The sequence below is a fragment of the Anomaloglossus baeobatrachus genome, chromosome 1 (assembly GCF_048569485.1).
Source record: "Anomaloglossus baeobatrachus isolate aAnoBae1 chromosome 1, aAnoBae1.hap1, whole genome shotgun sequence".
Lineage (NCBI taxonomy): Eukaryota > Metazoa > Chordata > Amphibia > Anura > Aromobatidae > Anomaloglossus > Anomaloglossus baeobatrachus.
In genome coordinates this window covers 371,960,813-371,986,973 of record NC_134353.1, presented here as the reverse complement: position 1 = coordinate 371,986,973, position 26,161 = coordinate 371,960,813, and the positions used below count along the sequence as shown (strand labels likewise).

The 26,161-nt window shown below is 49.2% G+C and overlaps 1 protein-coding gene across 2 annotated transcripts in view; it reads right to left on the bottom strand.

Moving 5' to 3' along the window:
• Positions 1-25,714, bottom strand: part of INTS10 (integrator complex subunit 10) — a 64,674-nt gene extending 38,960 nt beyond the window's left edge. For both annotated transcript variants that reach the window (XM_075352488.1, XM_075352489.1), the window contains exons 1-7: positions 25,552-25,714; positions 25,231-25,298; positions 23,511-23,614; positions 20,544-20,683; positions 17,145-17,226; positions 14,517-14,657; positions 14,259-14,430 (exon numbers count right to left, since the gene is read on the bottom strand). In XM_075352488.1, coding sequence (XP_075208603.1) covers positions 14,259-14,430; positions 14,517-14,657; positions 17,145-17,226; positions 20,544-20,683; positions 23,511-23,614; positions 25,231-25,298; positions 25,552-25,680 — 836 coding nt within the window. In that variant the 5' untranslated portion in view covers positions 25,681-25,714. The remainder of the gene's footprint in view (positions 1-14,258; positions 14,431-14,516; positions 14,658-17,144; positions 17,227-20,543; positions 20,684-23,510; positions 23,615-25,230; positions 25,299-25,551) is intronic.
• Positions 25,715-26,161: the final 447 nt, after the last annotated feature.

Genomic DNA, 26,161 nt, shown 5'->3' with positions numbered 1-26,161 from the left:
CGACCGAGGATGCGGTTTGGGGAGTCCGCAAGTCATGAGGAGGCCGCTTTGGGAGCGGTTCCTCCGGCGGTCTTTTTAGGACGTGACTTAGACCGCCATGAATCAGAGTTCCTCTGACCCTTTTGAGGCCTGTTGGACGTGGAGAATTGAAACCTGCCTGAGGGCCGAAAGGACCGAAACCTCGATTGTACCTTCCGTTGTTGAGGTCTGTTAGGTTTGGACTGGGGTAAGGACGAGTCCTTACCCTTGGATTGTTTAATGATTTCATCCAATTGCTCGCCAAACAGGCGGTCGCCAGAAAATGGCAAACCGGTTAAAAACTTTTTGGAAGCAGAGTCTGCCTTCCATTCACGTAGCCACATGGCCCTGCGGACTGCCACTGAATTGGCGGATGCTACCGCTGTACGGCTCGCAGAGTCCAGTACAGCATTCATGGCGTAGGACGCAAACGCCGACGCCTGAGAGGTTAAGGACACAACCTGCGGAGTAGCGGCCCGTGTGACTGCATTAATCTCAGACTGACAAGCTGAGATAGCTTGGAGTGCCCATACGGCTGCAAATGCCGGAGCAAAGGATGCGCCGATAGCCTCATAGATGGATTTCATGCTCTATCTGCCTGTCAGTGGCATCCTTGAGTGATGCACCATCTGCCACTGCAACTATGGATCTGGCCGCCAGTCTAGAGACTGGAGGATCCACCTTGGGACACTGAGCCCAACCCTTGACTACGTCAGGGGGGAAGGGATAACGTGTGTCATTAAGGCGCTTAGTAAAGCGCTTATCCGGAAAAGCTCGGTGTTTCTGGACTGCATCTTTGAAGTCGGAGTGATCAAGAAACGCACTCCGTGTACGTTTAGGAAACCTAAAATGAAATTTCTCCTGCTGAGAAGCTGACTCCTCACTCGGAGGGGCTGGAGGAGAAAGATCTAACACCTGATTGATGGACGCTATAAGGTCGTTTACTATGGCGTCCCCTTCAGGCGTATCAAGGTTGAGCGCGGCGTCAGGATCAGAGCCCTGATCTGCCACATCCGCTTCATCTTCCAGAGAGTCCTCATGCTGAGACTCTGAACAGTGTGATGAAGTCGAGGGAAGCTCCAAGCGAGCCCGCTTAGTCGGTCTGGGACTGCGGTCCATGTCGGAGTCCTCCCCGTGGGACCTATGAGTCGACCCAGGAGCACTTTGCTGCTCCGACCGAGGGGGGCCTGGGGGCAATGAATCAACAGTGCCCGGTGCCTGTGTTACAGGTCTGGACTGCAAAGCTTCTAGTATCTTAGCAGACCATCTATCCATAGACTCAGAAAGTTTGTCAGCGAATACTGCAAACTCTGTCCCTGTCACCTGGACAGTGGGGGCCGGTGGTTCCACCTGGGCCGGGGGTCCCACCAGTGGCTGAGACTCCGGCTGAGTGAGTGTCACAGGGGCCGAGCATTGCACACAATGAGGGTAGGTGGAACCTGCAGGTAGCATTGCCGCACATGAGGTACAGGTTGCAAAGTAAGCCTGTGCCTTGGCACCCTTGCTTTTTGCGGACGACATGCTGTTGTCTCCTCTTAGAGCAATCAGTGAGGGTATATAGCCAAAAGCTAATAGTGCGGCCGTACAGAGTAAATGTATACAATATAAGCATATAAATATACACTTCGGCACCCAGGGGGGCCAGCACCTAGTAACAGGTGCGGCTTACCGACCGCCCTCAGCGGTTGTGTGACCACCAGATTCCCTGCCTGGGCCTCCCAGAGCTGTGGAGCTCGGTGTTGTCTCCCCTTTGAAGTTCTCCAGCGTCAGACGTGCTGATAGGAATGGCTGCCAGCGTTCTGAGAGGAGGAGGGAGCCGTGGGCGTGCCTCAGAAAGTGCGGGAATCTGGTGCCCCACGGTGTTCAGTGAGGGGGGAGGAGGATACAAAGTATGCTCCAGCCCTCAGCGCTGACGTCTAGTGCAGCGTCCCGCCCTTACCCCTGACTGGCAGGCCCGGGGGCGGGAGAATGCGGTACTAGGCCGCAAAAGCCGGGGACTAAAGTTATAAGCGCGGCCGGCAAACAAGCGCGGTCAGCGCGGTAGTCCCGGCGCACAAACACACCCAGCAGCTGCTGCAGTGTCCATTACACAGGCACTCTGTGCGCCGTCCCCAAGGGGACACAGAGTACCTCATAGGAGCAGGGCCTGTCCCTGACGATACCCGGTCTCCTGTCCAGCAGATTCCCCCAGGGGCTGCGGAGGGAGCACGGTCCCAGTGCCTGGTGACCGGTTAGGATCCCACTTCACCCAGAGCCCCTAAGGGATGGGGAAGGAAAACAGCATGTGGGCTCCAGCCTCTGTACCCGCAATGGGCACCTCAACCTTAACAGCACCGCCGACCAGAGTGGGGTGAGAAGGGAGCATGCCGGGGGCCCTGTTATGGGCCCACTTTTCTTCCATCCGATATAGTCAGCAGCTGCTGCTGACTAAAATGTGGAGCTTGCGTGGATGTGTGCCTCCTTCAACACAAAGCAATAAAACTGAGGAGCCCGTGATGCACGGGGGGGGTGTATAGGCAGAGGGGAGGGGTTTACACTTTTAAGTGTAATGCTTTGTGTGGCCTCCGGAGGCAGAAGCTATACACCCAACTGTCTGGGTCTCCCAATGGAGCGACAAAGAAAGGGGGATTCCGAAGAGAGCGCAGCCAAATCAGAAACTCTCCTGAGAGAAGTTATGGCTACTAGAAAAACAACTTTCTGTGAAAGTCTAGACAAAGGAACCTCCCTGAGAGGCTCAAAAGGGGGTTTCTGTAAGGCCGTGAGGACCAGATTAAGGTCCCAGGGATCCAAGGGCCGCCGGTAAGGAGGAATGATGTGAGATGCGCCCTGCATGAAGGTGCGCACCTGAGCCAGTCGGGCGATACGCCGCTGGAACAATACCGACAAAGCCGACACCTGTCCCTTGAGGGAATTGAGGGACAGACCTAGCTGTAGACCTGACTGTAGAAAAGACAGGATGGTCGGCAAGGAGAACGGCCAAGGAGCATGGTCAGAAGAGCGACACCAGGACAGGAAAATCCTCCAAGTCCTGTGGTAAATCTTGGCCGAGGAAGACTTCCGAGCCTGAGTCATGGTGGAGATGAGCTCAGAGGGAATGCCTGAAGCCGTCAGGATCCAGGACTCAAGAGCCACGCCGTCAATCTGAGAGCCGCAGAATTCTGGCGGAAGAACGGACCTTGAGAGAGAAGGTCTGGGCGGTCCGGGAGATGCCACGGCACCTCTACGGACAGGCGGAGCAGGTCTGGGTACCAAGCTCGCCTGGGCCAGTCCGGAGCAATGAGTATGACTCGACGGCCCTCCGTTCTGATCTTGCGCAGAACCCTGGGCAAGAGCGCTAGAGGGGGAAACACATAGGCCAGACGGAACTGAGACCAATCTTGAACCAGTGCGTCTGCTGCGAAGGCTTGAGGATCGTGGGAGCGAGCCAGGTAAACCGGAACATTGTTGTTGTGCCGGGATGCCATTAGATCCACTTCCGGAGTGCCCCACTTGCGGCAGATCGATCTGAACACTGACGGATGCAGGGCCCACTCGCCGCTGTCCACGGTTTGACGGCTGAGATAATCGGCCTCCCAGTTTTCCACGCCTGGGATGTGGACTGCAGATATGGTGGACTTGGAGTCCTCCGTCCACTGGAGGATTCGTTGAACCTCCAACATCGCCAGACGGCTGTGAGTTCCGCCCTGGTGATTGATGTAGGCAACCGCTGTCGCGTTGTCCGACTGAACCCGAATGTGCTTGCCCGCCAAGAGGTGGTGAAAGTCTAGGAGAGCTAGAAACACAGCTCTGATCTCCAGCACATTGATCGAGAGGGCTGATTCGGACGGAGTCCAAGTGCCCTGTGCTCGGTGATGGAGAAATACTGCTCCCCAACCGGAGAGGCTGGCATCCGTGGTGAGGATCACCCAGGACGGAGTCAGGAAGGAGCGTCCCTGTGACAGAGAGAGGGGCTGAAGCCACCACTGAAGGGAGCTCGTGGCCTGTGATGACAGAGCCACCAGCCTGTCCAAGGAAGAGATCCGCTTGTCCCAACAGCGGAGAATGTCCAGCTGCAAGGGACGCAGATGGAACTGGGCAAAGGGAACCGCTTCCATTGACGCCACCATCTGACCCAGCACCTGCATGAGGTGTCTGATGGAATGACGGCGGTGCCGCAGCAGAGAGCGCACCGCCAGACGAAGGGACTGCTGTTTGACTAGGGGCAACTTGACAAGTGCCGGCAGAGTCTCGAATTGCATCCCTAGGTACATAAGTACCTGGGTCGGGGTCAGAGTGGACTTGGGCAAGTTGACAAGCCACCCGAACTGAACTAGCGTGGCGACAGTGAGAGAGACACTCCGCTGGCAGTCTACACTGGATGAGGCCTTGACTAGAAGGTCGTCCAGGTAAGGAATCACTGCCAGGCGTGGCCTGGACGGCAATGTGAAGAGACGTGTTTGTGGAGCTCTCCTGCAAACTCCCTTGATAAATCCCTGAATACCGCTGTTATCACTGCCTCAGCCGGCTGTCAGGAAGATAAGGTGGTGAGGACTTATCTGGAGTGAGTCTGGTGGATGCAGAGAGGTGCCATGGTCCGTCACAGGCAAAAAGATAATGGAGGCGGGAAAGTCCCCAGCTCTCAGGATGGTGCCATGATAAGGCAGGAAGCTGAGAAAGTGAATGCAGCCTGTCAGGAGAGGATGCAGGTCGCGGCAAGGCTGGAGAAATTTGCCCGGACTTCAGAGAAATCACATCAGCATACAGATAACAGAGGTGAGGAGGGAGAAGACAATGCCAGCTCTGATGAGATGGGGGATGGTGAACAGCAGCAAGATAAGACAGGAGAAGTAGAGGAAGCACATAGTGCAGACCAGGCTCCAGAAAACCCCACTTTAAAGGACATTTTTGCAGTGGTGTCTTTTTGTAAAGAGGCTCTGACTTCCCTGACGAAGCAAGTTAAGGGATTACAGGCAGAAGTTGCTGACATTAAGAAAGACCTCAAGAAAGCAGACCTGAGAACAACGGCTGTAGAGGAGAGAGTGGGGATAACAGAGGATCATATTACAAAACTACAAAAGTCTGAAAAAACATTTGCACAGCAGATAGCTGAAATCACGGCAAAAAATGATGATTTAGAGAACCGCTCTAGAAGAAATAACATCCGAATTGTCGGCATCCCTGAGAAAGCGGAAGGAAGAAACCCCACTGAATATGTAGAAGACTGGCTCAGGGGGAAAATGGGTGCTAATGTCTTATCCAAGCTCTATGCTGTGGAACGTGCACACAGAGTCCCGATGCAGCCACAAACAGCAGGCAGGGGCCCTCGCACTATGCTAGCCAAGCTCCTCAACTACAGAGACAGGGACACTATACTGCGAAAGGCAAGAGACATGGAGGATCTTATGATTGACGGCCAGAGAATTTCCATATACCCGGACTACTCCATTTCTGTTCAAAAGCTACGTATGACTTTTACAGGAGTAAAGAGGCGCCTGCGAGAGATGGGGGTGCAATACTCAATGATGTTCCCGGCAAAGCCAAGAGTGACGGCGTTGGAGCGGGTGCACTTTTTTACAACTCCAGAGGAAGCCATGCAGTGGTTGGACGCAAACGAAAAGCGGATCCGTTTGAAGGAATGAGCTGACTGTCTGAATCTGAAGTGTGTTCGAGAAGGCCGGCTGAGGCTCTACAACATCCTTAAGAGCTTACAGGGGACCCTTCTTGTTTTTTCTTTTTTTTTTTTCCTCCTTCCCTTTGGGATTGAGGTAGTATGCAGGGGGAATGCGAAGGGTTTGATGTGAGCTTCGCAGGACATGGGGACTGCCTAATTTGGCGCGGTGGGGGTATTTACAATTTGAGATTCCAGTTTAATTACTGTTCGCCATTTTACTGTTATATTGGTTGAGTGGAATATGATTATACATAGAAAAGGGGGGGAGTGGAGAATTGTTGGAAAAGAGACGAGTTTTAAAATGTGTCTAAGAGGGGAAGGCGAGGGAGGTAGGGGGGAATTTAGTAGGGATTATGGACCAGGTTTGGAAAACCCGATGCTTCACGGGAGTACTCGAAAACAGGAAGTGGTGGGGAGTAGGAGGGGAGGGGAGCAGGGGGGGAGGGGGGAAAGGGGTAGGGTAGAGGCAGCATGGGGAGATACTACAAGGTTTGATGGCTTTACTGGGTGGGATAATGGGGGATAGAATTAAGGTGTTGAGTTGGAATATTAGAGGGTTATCAGATAGGTCTAGGAGAGCGGCAATAATTAAATATGTTCAAGACCAGAACCCGTCAGTAATATGTCTACTAGAAACGCATCTAACAAAGGAAACAACACATGTTTAAAATAGGAGATGGGTGCAGAAGGCCTATCACTCCACCTTTTCCAACTATGCAAGGGGTGTATCACTGCTGATCCATAACTCTGTGCAATATGAAGAGATAGAAGTGTATGTGGATAAAGAGGGACAGTGTGTGGCCGTCAAGTGTAAAATATTTGGCAGACTCATGTGTATAGCTGCAATATATATACCACGTCCATATAAGTGCACCAAACTAAGGGAGATAAGGGAGTTCTCTGAGAAGGGGGGAGTAATCCCTTTTTTACTGGTGGGGGACTTCAATAATGTGATAGACCTGTACTGGGATAGGAGTAGTAGACCTCCAGGTATTCAGGATAGTTGTATGACTTCGTTTGGCACTCTTATTGGGGAACTTGGAATGGTGGATGCCTGGCGAGTGAGGAATGGGAGGGTATCCTGCTTCTCTTGTTATTCGGCTTCGCATAACACTCTGTCTCGCATTGACATGGCTCTAGCTAGTGATCTGATGGATGCAATGATAAGTGACGTGCAATATCTGACAAGAGTGATTTCAGATCATAGCCCAATTCTAGTGTCCATACGACGAGGAACCCTGACAGGGGGAAGGAGGGGAGAGTGGAAGCTTCATCCAGCATGGATCCGTCATATTAATATGGGGAATATAGAACGGGATCTTGGGGATTTCTTTATCCACAACGAGGGTAGCACTGGTCCGCTGGTGGTATGGGATGCGATGAAGGCATACCTCAGGGGGCTCCTGTTCAGGGATATCTGTAAACGTAAAACACAGACGAGGCAGGATGAGAAAGATAGCCTGGAGGCCTTAGATAAGGCAGAGCTGGAAGCAATCCGGAGTACTACTACGGACGCGAAGCAAAATCTTAGGCAGGCGCATGAACAGGTTAATAAGATGCTTTTGGAGAAGGCGGTAAGGAAGCAGGCATTCCAAAAACTGCATTTTTATGAGGAGGGGGAAAAAGTTGGTCACCTATTATCGGTCATAGCTGCAGCTCAAAGGAGTAGTTCATTTGTGCATGGTATGGACACGGTGGAGGGGACACAGGTCACTGAGGTTGAGGCGATCCTTGAGGTCTTTAAAGATTTCTATCGCACGCTATATTCTTCTAGCGGAGAGATGAGGGTGGAAGAGGTGGACTCATTTCTTGAGCGAGGTGGGCTTCCTGTGTTGTCTGTGGCGGATAGAGATAAACTGGAGTCACCTATTACTATTGATGAACTGGAGGGCGCTCTGCATGGCATGAGCAATGACAAGGCACCGGGAGCAGACGGGCTACCAGTTGAAATTTATAAACAGTTAGAAGGAATCCTATTACCCAAACTATTGAAAGTCTTTGAGGTGGCGGAGGGGGAAGGTGTATTGCCTGAATCTATGAGAGAAGCAATAATAGTAGTAATTCCTAAGGAGGATAAAAATCCGAGGCTTCCAGACTCATATAGACCCATCTCGTTATTAACAGCGGACGTGAAGCTTCTGGCTAAGGTGTTGTCAAACCGGCTGACTGGAGTTATATCTAACCTAATCCATATGGACCAATCAGGGTTCATGGCCAATAGGTCGACAGCTGCTAATATCAGGAGATTGTACCTTAATCTACAGTTGCCGCCTGACAACCCTGGCCGGAGGGTGATCGCTTCGTTAGATGCCCAGAAAGCGTTCGATAGTGTTGAGTGGGGGTATCTGTGGAAAGTGTTGCAGCATATGGGTTTTGGCCCACGGTTTGTAAAGTGGGTGCAGCTGTTGTATAATAGGCCTACTGCTAAAGTTAGAGTTAACGGTATGACCTCCTCAGCGTTTGAGTTGCACCGGGGAACGAGACAGGGCTGCCCACTATCGCCGCTCCTATTTGCTATTGCAATAGAGCCTCTGGCGGCGGCCATTAGGAAAACAAAGGAGATCCATGGATTTAAGTATGGGCATTTAGAGGAGAAAATAGCTCTTTATGCTGACGATTTATTACTTTTCTTGGGGGATCCATCAGCCACATTGGATCATGCCATGCAGATAATAGAGAAATTTGGAGAAGTTTCGGGACTGACCATTAATTGGTCTAAATCGAGCCTCTTTAAGGTGGATAGGGAAGTAGCCTGGACAAATGAGGATACTGGGGCTAACAAATTGAAGAATGTGGACGAATTTAAATATCTAGGTATCCAGATATCTCTGCCAGTAGAAAAATACATACAGGTGAACTTATGGCCGCTCCTTAAAAAATTGAGAGCCAAGGTGGATGCCTGGAACAAGCTACATTTGTCAGTTGTTGGAAGGGTTAATTTACTAAAGATGGTAGTAATGCCTAAACTCCTATACATACTGCACAATGCCCCTGTTTGTATTTCAAGGAAAAGATTTAAAGGGATAAACTCGCTGTTTAGGGACCTGGTGTGGGGTAAAAAGCAGCCTAGGGTGCGATTAGAGACTTTACAAAGGCCGAAGGATGAGGGGGGTCTAGCAATCCCAAATCCGGAATTGTATTATATAGCGGCGCAATGTCAACACCTCAGGGGTTGGTCTGATCGAGAGAAAGATGGGGGCATTAAAGAAGTACTGGAATACATAGTGGGTAGAAGTCCATTGGTAATGGGACTAGAGGATGGTGCGGTGGGGCTCCTGGGTAGAACATCTCCTACAATGGCACTTATAAACAAGACCTGGGATAGGCTGAAAAGGGTGAGAGGGGTGACCCGGTTAACCAAGTTTACACCTATCTGGGATAACAGTAATCTCCCGGAGATTCAGAAAATGGGGAATATTGAGGAGTGGAGACGCAAGGGTGTAATATACATGCATCAGATATTGGACGGAGGAATTGTGAAATCGTTCCCGCAGTTACAGAGTGAGTTTCAGTTACCGGCGTCCGGCTGGCTCCACTACAGACAATTAAAACATGCGATTGCAGCCCAAGCGGCTAAACAAAGTGTGGCCATACAGACTGACCTGGTACTGGAGTATGTGTGTAAGGGCGGAGGAAGCACTAAAGGGATCATTTCTGGCACGTATAAAGATATACTACATACCTTTCTGTTAGAATACCCAATTAAAACTAAATCTAAATGGGAGGAGGAAGTTGGGCCGATAACGGAGGAGGTGTGGGAGAGTATCCTGGCGTATGTCCCTAAACTTTCCATGAGCGAACCGGCCAGACTGTCTCACCTATACGTGATTCACCGGGTATATAGGTCTCCCTTACTGATGTTTAAAATGGGGTTGACAAGGAATTCGGAGTGTCCAAGGTGTCAGGGATCTGACGCAGGTATTTTTCACATGATGTGGTCTTGTCCGAGACTGGTCTCCTTTTGGACTAAGGTTATCCACAAGATAGGAAGAACATATGGGTGTGTTCTCCCCAGGGAACCAGTGATCTGCCTATTGGGATATGTTGAGGAGCTTGGGGTGGAAAATACTATGAAAATTGTCATTGCTAGGCTGCTGTATGCGGCAAGAAAGCTAATCGCCAGGTCCTGGATTAAAAAAGACCCCCCGACCAGGGGAGAGTACATTAAAGGGGTGAAGTGTATTCTTCAGCTGGAACGGGGAGTGTATGAAAGAAGGGGGAATGTTAAAATGTTTGAGAAGCTCTGGTCTCCTTGGCTGCAATGCGGATAGGACGAGTGATGGACCAGTAAACTGATATGGGACGGGGATAGCCGTCTGAGACCTCTGATGTGTATGTTTTGTTTTATTTGTGTTACTAGTTGTTCCTCCTGCACAACGGGATGGTTCTATACTACAGTTGAAGGGTATTATAAGTGTGTACTATATGGGATGTAGTATCGGGGAGAAGTGTTGCTGCCGGGGTGGGGGAGGGGGGCGGGAGGGGGAGTTAAAGGGGTAATAGATGTGATAAATTTAATTTGGATGCCGATTTGTTATTCTGTTGTATATACTCTGTTTTAATAAAAAAGTATCTGATTTAAAAAAAAAAAGGAATCACTGCCAACCCCTGGAGGTGCAGGACCGCAACCACTGCTGCCATGACCTTGGTGAACACTCGAGGGGCTAAGCCAAAGGGAAGAGCCACGAATTGGAAATGTTCCTCTCCGATTGCAAAGCGTAGCCAACGCTGGTGTGAGACCGCAATAGGCACATGCAGATAGGCATCTCTGATGTCGATGGATGCCAGAAAATCTCCTTGGGTCATTGAGGCAATGACCGATCTCAGAGATTCCATGCGAAAGTGCCGCACCTGAACATGCTTGTTGAGAAGCTTGAGATCCAGGATGGACCGGAAGGAACCGTCCTTCTTGGGGACTAGAAAGAGGTTTGAGTAGAAACCGCTGAACCGTTCCCGGGCGGGAACCGGAACAATTACCCCGTTGGCCTGCAGGGATGCCACGGCCTGAGAGAAGGCGGCGGCTTTGGAGCAGGGGGGTGTGGACAGAAAAAATCTGTTTGGCGGGCTGGAAGAAAATTCTATCCTGTAGCCGTGGGAGATGATATCCCGCACCCACTGATCGGCGACGTGTTGGAACCACACGTCTCCAAAGTGGGAGAGCCTGCCACCGACCAAGGACGTTGCTGGCGCAGCCAGATAGTCAAGAGGAGGCTGCCTTAGTGGCAGCGGCTCCTCCGGTCTTTTGAGGACGCGGCTTTGCGCGCCAGTTTGATTTACGATCCTTGGTTGCGGTAGTGGACGCGGTCGAGGGCTTAGAGGATGACCAGTTAGAGGAACGAAAGGACCGAAACCTCGATTGGATCCTGCCCTGGACAGGTTTCCTGGCTTTAGTTTGAGGCAAGGAAGTACTCTTCCCGCCAGTAGCTTCCTTAATTATGTCATCCAGCTGTTCCCCAAACAGCCGGGACCCAGCAAAAGGGAGACTCGCAAGGTACTTCTTAGAGGAAGCGTCTGCTTTCCACTCTCGAAGCCACAAGATCCTGCGGATCGCGAGGGAGTTAGCGGAGGCCACCGCCGTGCGGTGAGTAGCCTCCAGGATGGCAGACATGGCGTAGGATGCAAAAGCCGAAGCTTGAGAAGTTAAGGCATCCCTCTCAGGAATAGAGTGCCTGGTAAGGGAATGTATCTCCTCCAGAGAGGCAGAGACTGCCTTGAGAGCCTACACTGCCGCAAAAGACGGGGAGAACGAGGCTCCTGCCGCCTCATATACAGACTTGGCCAAAAGGTCAACCTGGCGGTCAGTGGGATCCTTAAGAGAAGTGCCATCAGCCACAGCTATGACTGTGCGGGCTGAGATTCTGGACACCGGAGGGTCTACCTTTGGGGACTGGGCCCATTCCTTAACCACCTCTGGTGGAAAAGGAAAACGGTCATCTGAACTACGCTTAGGAAAACGTTTGTCAGGACAGGCCCTGGGTTTGGTAACAGTGGTCTGAAAGCTGGAGTGGTTAAAAAACATAATCCTAGCTTTCTTAGGTGAGGTAAACTGGTGCATCTCTACCAGAGAGGCTTGTTCCTCTGACTCTGGTGGATTGAGGTTCAGTACGGAGTTAATGGACGCAATCAAGTCACTAACATCCGCATCACCCTCAGACAAGTCAATGGGGTACATAGAGGTAGCGTCTGAGCCCACAGTAAACGAATCCTACTCGCCCTGTACCTCGGCACGTGAATCAGAGCCGTGGGAAGAGGAAGGAGAAGGGTCCCTGCGTCTCCGTTTAGGGGGACAGGGTCCTAGGACATGCTCTGAGAGCTCTGCAGAGCTAGGAGCAGCAGAAGCACCCTGAGGGGGCTGATGCATGGTCAGCAGTGTCCGGGACAGCTGCCCCATGGAGTCAGCAAAAGACTGGGAAATAGCTTGTGAAAAGGATGCTACCCAAGCCGGGGGTTCAGCCACCGGGGCCGAAGCAGCCGGAGGAACCCCTGAGGAGACTCCAGGCTGAGACACAACCATATTAGCACAGGCATCACAATGTGGGTATGTGCTTGGCTCTGGCAGAATGAGCTTACATGCAGTGCATATAGCGTACATGTTTGCAGCCTTGCTCCGGGTGACAGACATGCTGCTGAGGTGGAAGTTCTGCAGCAAGCAAACACTCCTGTAGAATGTCCTGAGAGTGTAATAAAAAGCCCACAACCAGAGGTTGTGGCTTACCAGACCGCTCTCTGTGTGCCCTCCGGATTCCACAGCTCAAAGCCCAAGTGAAGCGTCAGCCCTCCTAAACAGCAGCAGCTGCAGCATCCAGCGCCGTCCAGTGTAAGAACGCTGAGAAAATGGCGCTGGAAGGAGGAGGGGGGCGGGTATTAGGCCAAGAGCGGGAAAACGGAGGGCCAGGGAGAGATGCAGAGAGAGATACAGGGGAGGGAACATCTCCCCAGAGAGGAGTGCCCTCCCCTCTGCTGGCCGAGCGGTGGGCGGCGCCTGTATGCATGACATGCAGAGAAGCCGAAACCGAAACTAGGCCCAAACTAAAGCCGGGGCCTAGATTTTAAAATGCGGCCGACGAGCAGGCACCTTCGGCGCGGTTCTCAGGGGAAACCCCCAGAACCGGCCGGAATTTACAGTAACGATAAAACACATACTGTCCCCCTAATAAAAGTACCCGGGACCCCTGAAAAAACGTCTCAATACTTAGCTTTAGAGACGCAGGGCCATGTCCCTGAGGGGGGGGGGAACACTCCTTCCAGCAGGAACCAGACAGGGCTGTGGATGGAGACCGGTCTCCTGCAAGCAGAGAGGACCGTGATGGCTCCCACTTCAAACCAGAGCCTCTCAGAGGATGTGAAGGAGCACGGCATGTGAAGGCTCCAGCCTTGTAAAGTCAACCTTAACAGCACCGCCGACTGAGTGGGGTGTGAAGGGACATGCCGGGAGTCCAGACTGGACCCGCTTTTCTTCTAATCTTGAAAATCAAAAAATAAAAATGAAAAAATATCAGAGAATGCAAGTGTGTGTATCCTCCTGAAACACAAAGCATTGAACTGGGTAGATTGTCATCCAGGGAGTGTATATAGCCCGGAGGGAGGAGCTACACGTTTGAGTGTAGTACTTTGTGTGTCCTCCGGAGGCGCTAGCTATACACCCATGGTCTGGGTCTCCCATGGAGGGAACGATAAAGAAAGGGAACCTGTCACCACTTTATTTGGCCTATAAGCTGCGGCCAACACCACCGGGCTCTTGTATACAGCATTCTAACATGCTGTATACAAGAGCCAAGGCCGGGGGTATAACATAAAAAACACTTTATAATACTTACCCAACGGTTGCGCTGTGGGCCTTATGGGCGTCTCCGTTGTCCGGTGCCGGCGTCTCCTCTTTTGGCCATCTTTGTGCTCCTTCTCTAGCCGCAGTGCATGACGGGTCCGACATCATACACACTCGCCGGCATTGAGGTCCTGAGCAGGGCCGGCGAGTGTGTATGACGTAGTCGCGTCATGCACCCAGGCTTCAGAAAGAGGACGAAGATGGCAGAAAGAGAAGGCGCCGACACTGGAGACGCCCATAAGGCCCCCCCGTGCGACCGTTAGGTAATAAATTATAAAGTGTTGTTTATGTTATACCCCCAGACTGTGCTCTTATATACAGCAGGTTAGAATGCTGTATATAAAAGAGCCTGGTGGTGGTGGCCACAGCTTATAGGCAAAAAAAGTGGTGACAGGTTCCCCTTAATGATTGCGGGCAGTAATTTTACGTCCTAAACCACCAGTGTGATCCCCGGCTGCTGCCAACAGCGATCAGCGCACATGTCAGCAGATTTGTACCTCACGGCACGAGTGGATCCACAAAGTGATCTCCAAGGCCTCAACACAGTTGCAAGTTCTGGTCTGTGTATACAGTGAAGAAGTCAGAAACGTAACACTCTATGGCGATACAAAGAGGACAAGATGGCGGGCAGCTGTAGAAGTGACCAATGAGGTGAGTGGGTTTACATCAATCCTTTGTAACTGCCTATATATAAATATGTATATTCTAGACAAAGACAAAACATACTATGGAGACAGAACTGCGATAATTAGAATCCATTCCAACCTTGTCCCCTTGTCCATCTGCCATTCACATCGCATGCCAACCACAGACAGGATTTTAAACAGCCGATCCCAAGGGTCCAATATCTGTGAGGATTTTTCCGTAAGGCCCTCAATAATATATTTTTGGGAGCTTCGTTTGGTGGGCGAAAGTAAATCAGATGTATCTTGTGTACCTGAGTAGGAAGGAACTTAACATCAATAACCCTCTCACTACATATATTCCCTAAATTTACATGAAGGCATATGCAGCCCTTCATACCTTGATGCTGGGCATCGGTCTGAGGCGCTCGAGTGACATAATTTATATAGAATTCAGCAGCCTTGTTCAGGTATTTGTATAACAGGCTGGAGGGCAGGCGGACATCCAGGTTGTTAATAATGAGGGGTAAAACATCACACACTGGGGGAAAAAAAACAAAACGTCAAACATTACCCTACAAAAGGAAATGGAGCAGACATGTTCTGAACCCTCCGTCACTGATACAATTGAGGAAGAGGCAGCCTCTCTGTAGCTGTTGAAAGGGAACCTGTTAGGTGCAATATGCACCCAGAAACATAAGCAGTTCTGGGTGCATATTTCTAATCCATGCCTAACAGTCCCTGTATACACTAGCATAGATAAAGAGATCTTTAGAATAAATATGTCTAAAGATCCTTTATGATATGCTAATGAGCACAGGGACTAGTTAGATCCTGCACTCATTTAGCCCTCATAGCATGGTATGGTAGTTCACCCACAGGGGCGTGTTAACATGCTATTCAATGCCCATTGCCCAGCATCATCATTGGTGAAGCACTTACCTGGGTTCGTTCTCACAGCTTCAGACCATCGGATTTAAAGTAAGTGTGCATGATCAGAAGTCACCGCACTTCTGGTCATGTGCACTTTGAAGCCGGGTGTACGTGTCTCAGCTCCAGACAGGTCTAGTGCGCATGACCGGAAATACCAGGACTTCTGATCATGTGCCCTGACCCTAACGGACACAGGTACGTGCGTCACCGCTGATGATAATGCTGGGCAATGGACATTGGACAGCATGTTAGCACACCCCTGTGCTAAGAGGACAGAATGAGAGAAGGGACTAACACCCTTGAGACTAGTCCCTGCGCTCATTAGCATATCATAAGGGATATTTAGAAATACTTTTTCTAAAGAGCTCTTCATCTATGCTACTGTATACAGGGATTAGCAATATACACCCACAACTGCTTGTGGTCCTGGGTGCATATTGCACCTGACAGGTTACTGTATTAGGCTGTATTCAAAATGTTTTCCCACAGAAGTGAAGACACAATGAGCCTTACTCATGAAGGAGTTTTTGGCAGTTTTCTGGTGTAAAACACCTTCAAATGTTCCAAAAATGATGCAACATTTAGCATCTTTATGCCAGTCCAGAGCAGCATGGCAAAAATAATCTGAAGTGAGTCATGGTGAATAGAGATTGGCAAATAGTAACTATTTGTGTTCAGAAAATGCTTACCGAATACAGAGGACTATTAAGGTATGTGCCCATGATCAGGACTCACTTTGTCCTGTATGCGGTGGGTCCTGACCTGCGGGGCCACGATTCTCCTCCACAGGAGAACGCAGGAGACCACAGCTGCTTGTACCCACGATCAGGGTTCAGTGCGCTGTGGTGTCTCGCTTGTGTTCTCCCTATGGAGGACACATGCAAATCCGCAGCAAACAATGGACATGCTTGCTGCGGTCTGGAAAAACGCACCGCAGATCAGTGTTTGCTGCGGAAAAAACAAGCACAGAGGGCACGGGATTTCTAGAAATTCTATCCACTGTGCTTGTACTGTACAAGGCAGCGTTTTGAATGCTGTGTCCAAAACGCTGCAGACACTGATCGTGAGCACACACTACTACAGTACTCATCACGGCTCAGGTTCCCCATTGACTTGCATTAGCTTTGTTATTTGTGATGAATACCAGAATAGTACTTTGGGATTCGTTATCAATAATCCAAACACGAATAGTTACTATTCGACCATCACTAATGATGAAGCCTTCCCATCTCATTTTAACAAAGTCTAAGGGTTTGCTCATATCTGAGTGCAATGCAATAATAAAAAAAAGAAAAAAAAAGAAATTGCATTGCACTTGCATTAATGTTATTCAACAAGGCAATGTTCATCTGTGAGTTTTTTCCTCAGCTGTAATCCGGCTGAGGATATTCTGTATGGCTGAGTATATCAGATGAGATTCGCCAATGCAAGTCAATAGGTGAGAGAGAAAAAAAAAACAAACAAAAAACGATAGCACGCGGACCATCCATATGCCATCTGATTTTTAAGCACACATCACAAAATGAAAAAAATAAATAAAGAGTGGATGGTGTCACTCTGTAAATCGCACAGTGCACAACTCACAGGGAGGGACACAGCCCCTGAAAGGGGCATCACTGATGACGCTTCATTTCAGTAAGGGGGCAGGGACTGTGACCGCAGCCTCTGTCCCCTGGTCTGATGATGCTTCATTTCAGTAAGGGGGCAGGGACTGTGACCGCAGCCTCTGTCCCCTGGTCTGATGATGCTTCATTTCAGTAACGGGGCAGGGACTTTGACCACAGCCTCTGTCCCCTGGTCTTATGATGCTTCATTTTAGTATACCAGCATGCACTAGGATTCTCAAATGAATAGTGATCAAAAAGGAAGGGGGGGAATAGCAGTTAGATAGTGTAGTTAGGGAATGGTAGGGAAGTTTTAATACAAGTATATTAAAAAAATAGACTTTATTACAGCTCTAAATAGGTAGACGTAGATGAAAATTTAGTTGGACTCCAGACCCCACTTTAATAAATCAAACTCAACATGCATTATTAGTCTCATTAAATAACGCCATCATTGGTGTATTCAGTAACCTTCCTATAATTGCACTTACCAAACAATTTTCGGAAACAGTTCACAGGTGATTCCTGGTCTTCCAGACTCTCAGCTTCCAACAAAGTTTCACCTAAGCTAACCTGGAAAAAAAAGCAAAAAGTCGGAGCTGACATGTTTCACTTAGGGGTTCACCTGGAATTGATAGAAAAAGAGAATTTTGTTTACTTACCGTAAATTCTTTTTCTTATAGTTCCGTATTGGGAGACCCAGACCATGGGTGTTTAGCTTCTGCTTCCGGAGGACACACAAAGTACTACACTTAAAAGTGTAGCTCCTCCCTCTGAGCTTATACACCCCCTGGTGAGCCAGTCCCAGCCAGTTTAGTGCAAAAGCTGAAGGAGAATAGCCACCCACAAGTAGAACCGAGCAAGAACCGGAACAACCGGAGACTCTGTCCACGACAACAGCCGGTGATAACACACGGAACAAGAAATTGGCAACAGGGAGGGTGCTGGGTCTCCCAATACGGAACTATAAGAAAAAGAATTTACGGTAAGTAAACAAAATTCTCTTTTTCTTTATCGTTCCTTTGGGAGACCCAGACCATGGGACGTTCCAAAGCAGTCCCTGGGTGGGAAATAAACAGAAAAACTAAAAAGTAGGCAGAACCTAACTTCACAAGTGGGCGACAGCCGCCTGAAGGATGCGTCTGCCCAAGCTCGCATCTGCCGAAGCATGAGCATGCACTTGGTAGTGCTTCGAAAAGGTATGCAGGCTAGTCCAAGTGGCAGCCTGACAGACTTGTTGAGCCGTAGCCTGGTGCCTAAAAGCCCAAGAGGCACCGACAGCTCTGGTTGAGTGTGCTTTGATCCCCGGCGGGGGAGGCACCCGAGTACTTTGGTAGGCGTCCGAAATGGTCGATCTAATCCAACGGGCCAAGGTCGGCTTAGAAGCAGGGAGACCCTTGCGCCGCCCTGTGGTTAGAACAAAAAAAGAGGTGCACCGCCTAAGCGCAGCGGTGCAAGACACATAAATCCGGAGAGCACGCACCAGATCTAGAGTATGCAGCGCTTTTTCAAAGCGATGAACAGGGGCCGGACAGGAGAATGGTAAGGAAATGTCCTGGTTAAGGTGGAAGGGAGAGACCACCTTAGGAAGGAAGTCCGGAGTCGGACGGAGAACCACCTTGTCCTGGTGAAAAACTAAAAAAGGTGACTCCGAGGAGAGCGCCGCCAAATCAGAGACTCTCCTGAGAGAAGTTATGGCAACTAGAAAGGCCACTTTCTGAGAAAGACGATACAAAGAAACCTCCCTAAGGGGCTCAAAGGGGGGTTTCTGCAATACCGTGAGGACCAAGTTAAGGTCCCAGGGATCCAAGGGCCGCCGATAAGGCGGAATGATGTGAGACGCGCCTTGCATGAACGTGCAGACCTGAGCCAGCCGGGCGAGACGCCGCTGGAACAGCACTGACAGGGCTGAGACTTGTCCCTTGAGAGAGTTGAGGGACAGTCCTAGCTGCAGACCGGACTGTAGAAAAGACAGAAGGGTCGGCAAGGAAAATGGCCAAGGAGGATGGCCGGAAGAGCGACACCAGAACAGGAAAATTTTCCAAGTCCTGTGATAGATCTTGGCGGAGGAAGACTTACGGGCCCGAGTCATAGTGGAGATGACTTCAGGAGGAATACCAGAAGCCGTCAAAATCCAGGACTCAAGAGCCACGCCGTCAATTTGAGGACCGCAGAATTCGGGCGGAAAAACGGACCTTGCGAGAGTAGGTCTGGACGGTCTGGAAGATGCCACGGCATCTCTACGGACAGTTGGAGCAGGTCCGGATACCAAGCTCGCCTGGGCCAGTCCCCTGAACACAAAGCAATAAACTGTCTGGGACTGGCTCACCAGGGGGTGTATAAGCTCAGAGGGAGGAGCTACACTTTTAAGTGTAGTACTTTGTGTGTCCTCCGGAGGCAGAAGCTAAACACCCATGGTCTGGGTCTCCCAAAGGAACGATAAAGAAAAGTCAATGCCACCATGTTGAAAGAGTTATCTGATATTTAAAACAAAAAACCCCACACAAAACTAACACAAGCCGACAGCAGGAAAGGTGTTGAAATAATAAAAAAACAACCATTCACATTCAATGATCCCTTTAGTAAAGTTGGCATGTCCATCATTCATGTGAGAGCTGAATCACTAAGGCCTAAGACACACGACAAAAATCGGAGCGAGTGGAATGCGATAAAACATCTCACTCCACTCGGACCAATATTACCCTGTGTGTCAGCACTCATGAGCGATTATTTTCTCAGCCCTAATTGGACCGAGAAAACAGTCGCAGCATGCTATGGGTGCAATTCGATCCTTGTTTCTCTCGCACCCATTCAAGTCTATGGGGCAAGAGAGCAAAAAAAAAAAAAAAATTGCACTGCACTCACATTACACCGGTATACTGCGAGTGCAGGGCAAGAATGGCAATAGCCGGCAACGGAAGTGAGAGGGAGATAAATCCCTCCCTCCCCTACACAGCGCCGGCTCTCCCCTCCGCAGCGCTGGCCCTCACCCCGCAGCTGTGGTCCGATCGCACATCAGTCGCAGTGACACTCGCATGACACTCGGCTCCCGCTGTGCTGCCAGTGTGACTTCTCTGGTTACTGCCGTACACACAAATGTCATTAATGAAGATCGTGCAGTGGGTGAGGGATGGACATGAAGTTATCGCTGTAGACTACTGAAGTAACAGCACTGGACTGCTTATTGTAATGTGTTTTCTGTTCTCAGCCTGTATTTCTGATAATTAAGACAAACCCTTCAAAGGGGTTATCCATCTTATTTTTCAAACTGGTCAGAGGGAAGGAATCTTTATAAAATAAAGAAATATGGCGGATTCATCATGGCCATTTCTCCAGTGCATATAATGACTTGTAGGCCTCTGCTAAGGAAGCAGGCCCAGATGTCTAAATTAGAAAATTTACTTGAAAAACGAAAAGTTCCTTCAAACTTTGGTACTGTGTGTGCCAGCCGGGATATCCTTTACGCATTATAGGATATTCATTTATATTAATAATTCCTGTCTAATGCCAATAAAGGGGTTGTTTTCTTTCAGAAAAGTGTGGCAGTTAGAAAATAAAATAAAATTGAAGTATTACTTGCGCTCCCTGAATTCCGTGCCGGCTCTCTGCTGCTGCTCTGGTCTCTGTCTACACAGCCAGGGCCCCTGAGCTCAGAACGGGGCAGCGGCAGGGAGACAGCGCTGAGCAAGTAACATCCTACAGCAGAACATTTAGTGGAAATGAGACCATTTAAATGTATGAACCGTTCTGATTTGCACGTTTTGAAGAGTTCATAACCGCCCAGTGTAAATGCTGTCATATCACATACATTAGCTTTAATGGCCTAAATGTCATGATACATGATGCGATCATTAAAAATGTGCCAACGACCCCAATATAAATCTCCTTACCCCGTGTTGTACTACAGTTTCTGGAAAACGTCTCAACAAAAGTAGCAGCATTTCTGCTCGCTCCAGTGTATTAAAACATTGTTCTGTAGCCTTCAGTAACATTTCACACTGCACACGACCGGGAAGAGCCTCAAACAGGGCTGAAAAAAAAAGCAGGAATAGCATTAACACACACCTAGGATATAGGGTATTGTACTAGAGGGATCAGTCTAAAAAATCACAGAAAACGGACCAAACTTACTGATATGAGGGCTGGAAAATAATGAGTTCCAACAAAAAGCTATGGGAGTGCATGGCACGTGTACAGAATAGTGATGACAGTACCATCCGCGAGGATCATACTGGCACATATACCGTGTTTCCCCGAAAGTAAGACAGTGTCTTACATTCTTTTTACCCCCAAAAGTCCCACTATGTCTTACTTTCGGGGTATGTCTTATATTGGAAAAAAATCCCACAGCAATCGCAGCAAGTCTCCATGCAATGTACCGTATGGGGACTTGCCGCGATTGCTGCACATGAGGGCACTGAGGCTGCGTGTTTTTGTATGTTGTCCGTGGTCCTGATGGACCACGGACAACATTACTGCAACATTTCTTGGTGGCCGAGCGTTCGGCTGAGCGCCCGACCGCCGGCATGTGACAGCTCTCAGCTGAGCGCTCGCCCGCGGCATGTCAGGGCGCTCAGCTGGGCGCTCGGCCGCCGGCCTGTCAGGGCGCTCAGCTGAGCTCTCGGCCGGTACTGTAAAGAAGAAGAAAAAAAAAATAACGCTTTCCGTTTACTATGTCTTACTTTCGGGGTACGTCTTACATTAGACGACTCCCCCAAAACCCCCACTACGTCTTACTATCGGGGAAACACGGTATAAGTCTTGTATGGAAGGCTTCAAGAACTGAGCCCACTCCAAAAGCTGCAGGGGTTACACAGGCAGCATTGCTCCCCGACTAATCCACCTGTCCCCCCGACCTCTCCTCTCTGCCAATCCCTTCACTGGCTTCCCATTGCCCAACTCCAGTTTAAACCCTAACCATGACATACAAAGCCATCCACAACCTGTCTCCTCCCTACATCTGTGACCTAGTCTCCCGATACTTACCTGCACGTAACCTTCAATCCCCACAAGATCTCCTTCTCTACTCCCCTCTCATCTCCTCTTCCCACCATCGCATCCAAGATTTCGCCCGTGCCTCCCCCATACTCTGGAATGCTCTGCCCCAGAATATAAGACTCTCGCCAACCTTGACAAGCTTCAAAACGAACCTGAAGACCCACCTCTTCCGACAAGCCTACAACCTGCTGTAACCCTCAGTCTGATATAATGCCGCACAATCAGCTCTACCCTAACCTACTGTATCCTCATCTATCCCTCATCTATCCCTTGTAGACTGTGAGCCCTCGCGGGCAGGGACCTCTGTCCTCCTGTACCAGTCTGTGCCTTGTATTGTTCATGATTATTGTACTTGTCTCTAATTATGTATACCCCTTTCACATGTAAAGCACCATGGAATAAATGGAAAATATAATAAATAATAATTTCAAAAGACCACTGCTATTAACCATTTAGATGCTGCTCTTAATTACTTACAGTGACATTTACATGGAGCACGTACATACGAACTTGCTCCCCTTGATACAATCAGCCAAGAACCTGCTGAAGGTCCCATAACTGCCAACTTGGTCACCCTGTGAAGGCCAACACTTACACTATATGCTGCAATGAAATAGTATTGCATTATATAGAACAATCATTCAAAAGATTGCTACCTACAGTGCATTCAGGGGACAAAAAAAAACCCAAAACAACAAAACCTCCAGTTGAGTTGATTAATATCTTTAAAGGGAACCTGTCAGCAGAAATTTTCCCCTAAACCTAAAAGATTTCCCCTCTGCAGCTCCTGGGCTGCATTCTAGCAAGGTTCCTATAGTTATTCTGCCCCCTTTTAGATCAAAATAAATAGTTTATAAAGTGGTACCTTTCAGTTTGAAAATCTTGTTAATGGTACAAGGGGGCGGGCTGTCTGGTGTCCGTTACTGTCCTTCCTGCTGGTTTAGGCCGTCCCCCAACACTCATTTACATACCTCAGGAGGCCGACCAGTGCGTCCGATGTCTCGCGCATGCGCTGTGCCACTGTAGCGGGACTGTGCACAGTGGGACCGCTGGTGACGTTGCGCAGGCACGAGATTATGGGCGGTGCTGTGATTTTCATCAGCAAGCTCCCGCCCATAATCTCGTGCCCACGCTTTCCCCTCTGCCTCCACCGTTCTGCGCATGCCCTGGCCAGATGATCGGTGGTGTCCTGCTCCGCTCCTCCCATCTATTTCCTGCTCCAGGGCTAGATGGGAAAGAGGCGACGTTGGGTCATCTGGCCAGGGCATGCACAGAACAGTGGAGGCAGAGGGGAAAGCGCGGCCACGAGATTATGGGCGGGATCTTGCTGATGAAAATCACAGCGCCGCCCATAATCTCGTGCCTGCGCAACGTCACCAGCGGTCCGAATGTGCAGCCCCGCTACAGTGGCACGGCGCATGCGCGAGACATCGGACGCACTGGGCGGCGTCCTGAGGTATGTAAATGAGCGTTGGGGGACGGCCTAAAGCGGCCAGAGGGACAGTAACAGACAACAGACAGCCCGCCCCCGTGTACCATTAACAAGATTTTAAAACTGAAAAGGTACCACTTTATAAACTATTTATTTTGGTCTCAAAGGGGGCAGAATAACTATAGGAACCTTGCTAGAATGCAGCCCAGGAGCTGCAGAAGGGGAATCTTTTAGGTTTAGGGCAAAATTTCTGCTGACAGGTTCCCTTTAAATATATGCACACAGAAGTAAAAAAAAAACAAACAAACAAAAAAACAAAAACAAAAACAAAAAAAAACCAACACTTGTAAATGGCAAACTTTTTTCTTGTGATCAAATATATTTAAAATCCCAGCGAAGTGCCCATACATTCCAATTAGTGTCTCACCTCGTAAAAATTGTGTTTGTTTATCCTGTAAATCATTCCGAAGCGCTGCCGTAATAACATTTATTTCCCTCCAAACCACAGGCTGGTCTGAAAAGTTCACAAACCTTAAAAAACACATGAACACAACTGTAAAATGTGCTCCAAGAAAGTAACAAACATTCTTACATTTTAACAGTCTGTTCAAAGAACATATAGTAAAGCTGAACATACCGACATGTCCGCTAGAAAGAATACTGAAAAGTTTCTTGGTGATGTTCTTTCCCAGATTTCTCTATTACCAGGACCCCAACTACACCCAGAGCAGCTCACATCAGGAAAATATAGGCTTAGGCTATGTGCGCACGCTGCGATTTTTTGCTTCCTTTTTTTTTTCGTGTCTTTCGGGTGCAATATTGGTCTCAAAACTGTATGCATTTCCTTCCCCAGCAAAGTCTATGAGTTTTCATTTTTGCTGTCCGCACAGTGCAGTTTTGTGGTGACCACTGCAGCATGTCAATTATTTCTGCGTTTTTGGCACCATTTTTCACCCATGCAATGCATTGGAAAAAACGCAGCAATTAAAACACAGTAAAAACGCACAAAAACACATGCTTTTTTTTTATGCATTTTTACAGCGGGTGCATCTATGCCTCTATGTGAACAGAAAAAAAGGCAGCGTGCGCACATAACCTTAGGGCGTGTTCTTATATTTTGTGGTAATATTCTTCCTATATACAGGGGGAATGCTCCTATTAACACCATTCCCACATGGGATGTTCCGATACGTCCTAGATCAGGTGCGCGTGTATGGAGAAAGCCAGCTGTGTTATAGTGCTGGCCTAACAGCGGCGATTGCAGCCATCTACGTTCGCTGCGGTTTACCAGCTTAAAGGGAACCAGCTCCCACACCACCACCACCAGAGGGGGGTGAGTTTTGGCACCTATGATCCATTATACGTTACTTAAAGGGGTTGTCCATTCTAAAATGACACATCTGCAGGCACTTTATATGAATTCTCACAGTGCGCACACTGATGATTCTCCAGTGTCAGAGCCGGGAATGGCGGTCACTGGTATGTGATATACATATTCGCGGACAGAATCCGACTAGATGGGTGCAGCCTTGACAATGCAAGTATATTGTGAGAAGGTGGAAACAGTCTTGTCGCATTCTAGCCGGGGGTATGCATATCCTAAACTCGCGGCACGTGACCGCCATTCCCTTCTCTGACACCTGTGCTGCAGTCACGGAGTGACACAGACTTGTTCATTTAGACAACTCCTTTAAAGGGAACCTCGAATAACGCTATTACATTTATTCCTCCGCTATTAGATTTATTGTCTCAGGTGCCGCACTTTCAGTGCTGGAGTCCGGACACCGTCATAACACTATTACCCTGCAGATTAATAACATTATCCAACCTGACAGATCCCCAGTAATAAAGAGTTGTCCCTCTCAGATCTACTTCATAAGGCGACCCCAGACCCACACCCCTTCACCTCGCCCTAACCCCATGTAATGCCCGCCATACAGCGTCTAACACTGGGAAGAACACTAAACAAGGTGGTATAGGCATAATTTGGTTCACCTTGGCCATTAATGTGCAACATTTCAGATTTGCTAAGATTTGGTGCACATAAAGCCATTCTTGATCAATCCTGACCCCTGAGTCGCCAATTGTAGGGACAACCTGCAGACATTCAGGTGTAAGGTATAAGGAGCGCCATGAGGAGGACTTACATGTCGTACAGCAGTCTCCCAGCTGAAGCCGTCCGCTCTGCACTTCTCTCAATATTGTACATCTCATACTATGGAAGGAGAAAACAGAAGAGTCTGTCAGATATATAGAAGAAGGCCGGAGCTGCCCCCTAACATGAGGCCTGGGGGGCAGTGTGTACACCCTGCATAATAAGGTGGGCTTGGGACAGAGCATACTCCCCTATTCATGTACATTAGATCACCTCTGGCCAAACTCCTTCCAGTGACCATACATATAGGACTGTACCACTCACAGTATCCTGGGGGACGCTTATAAGCTTGAATACTTGTATAGGTGCACACCTGGATATTAAAATCCTGCGGATACAGGGTGCGGGCAGTGATGAGCCATGCCCGGGCTGCACACGTATCCTCCTGTACGAGCTCCCGTGCCCTCCGTACCAGGAACTCACAGTCTCCGAGCGCCGCCATGTCTGTGCTCAGCAGCAGCGGCGCATAATACGTCATTAGTGGACGCCGCGCATGCGCGAACTTTGCCGAGCCGGCTACATTTGTCGTAGCGGCTTTCTCTGTGGCGTCCCGTTCCGTTATGCCGGTCTCTCGCTGGCTCGAAGCCTCTGTGTCCGCGTCTCGGCCGTTACAGTCCCATACATGGCTCATTCTCCTGCTGCCTTTTCCCTTTTTGCTGGCCACATCTCCTACACTCCGATGTCCCAACAATGCAGGAGCACATGAGGCTTCTTCCTCCGGCCGGCACTGTCCATTATCCGTGTCTCCATATACTTGTACTGTGACACCTCACATTGACCGGGATGTTTTTATTTATTTTTATTATTGCATGATAAATGTTTTCCATTTTATTTCTCAATAAACCTTTTTATGAGTTTATTCCCAGTACTTACAATGCGCAGACCTATAGCAAACTATTATGCTTCTTTATTCTATACTTTGC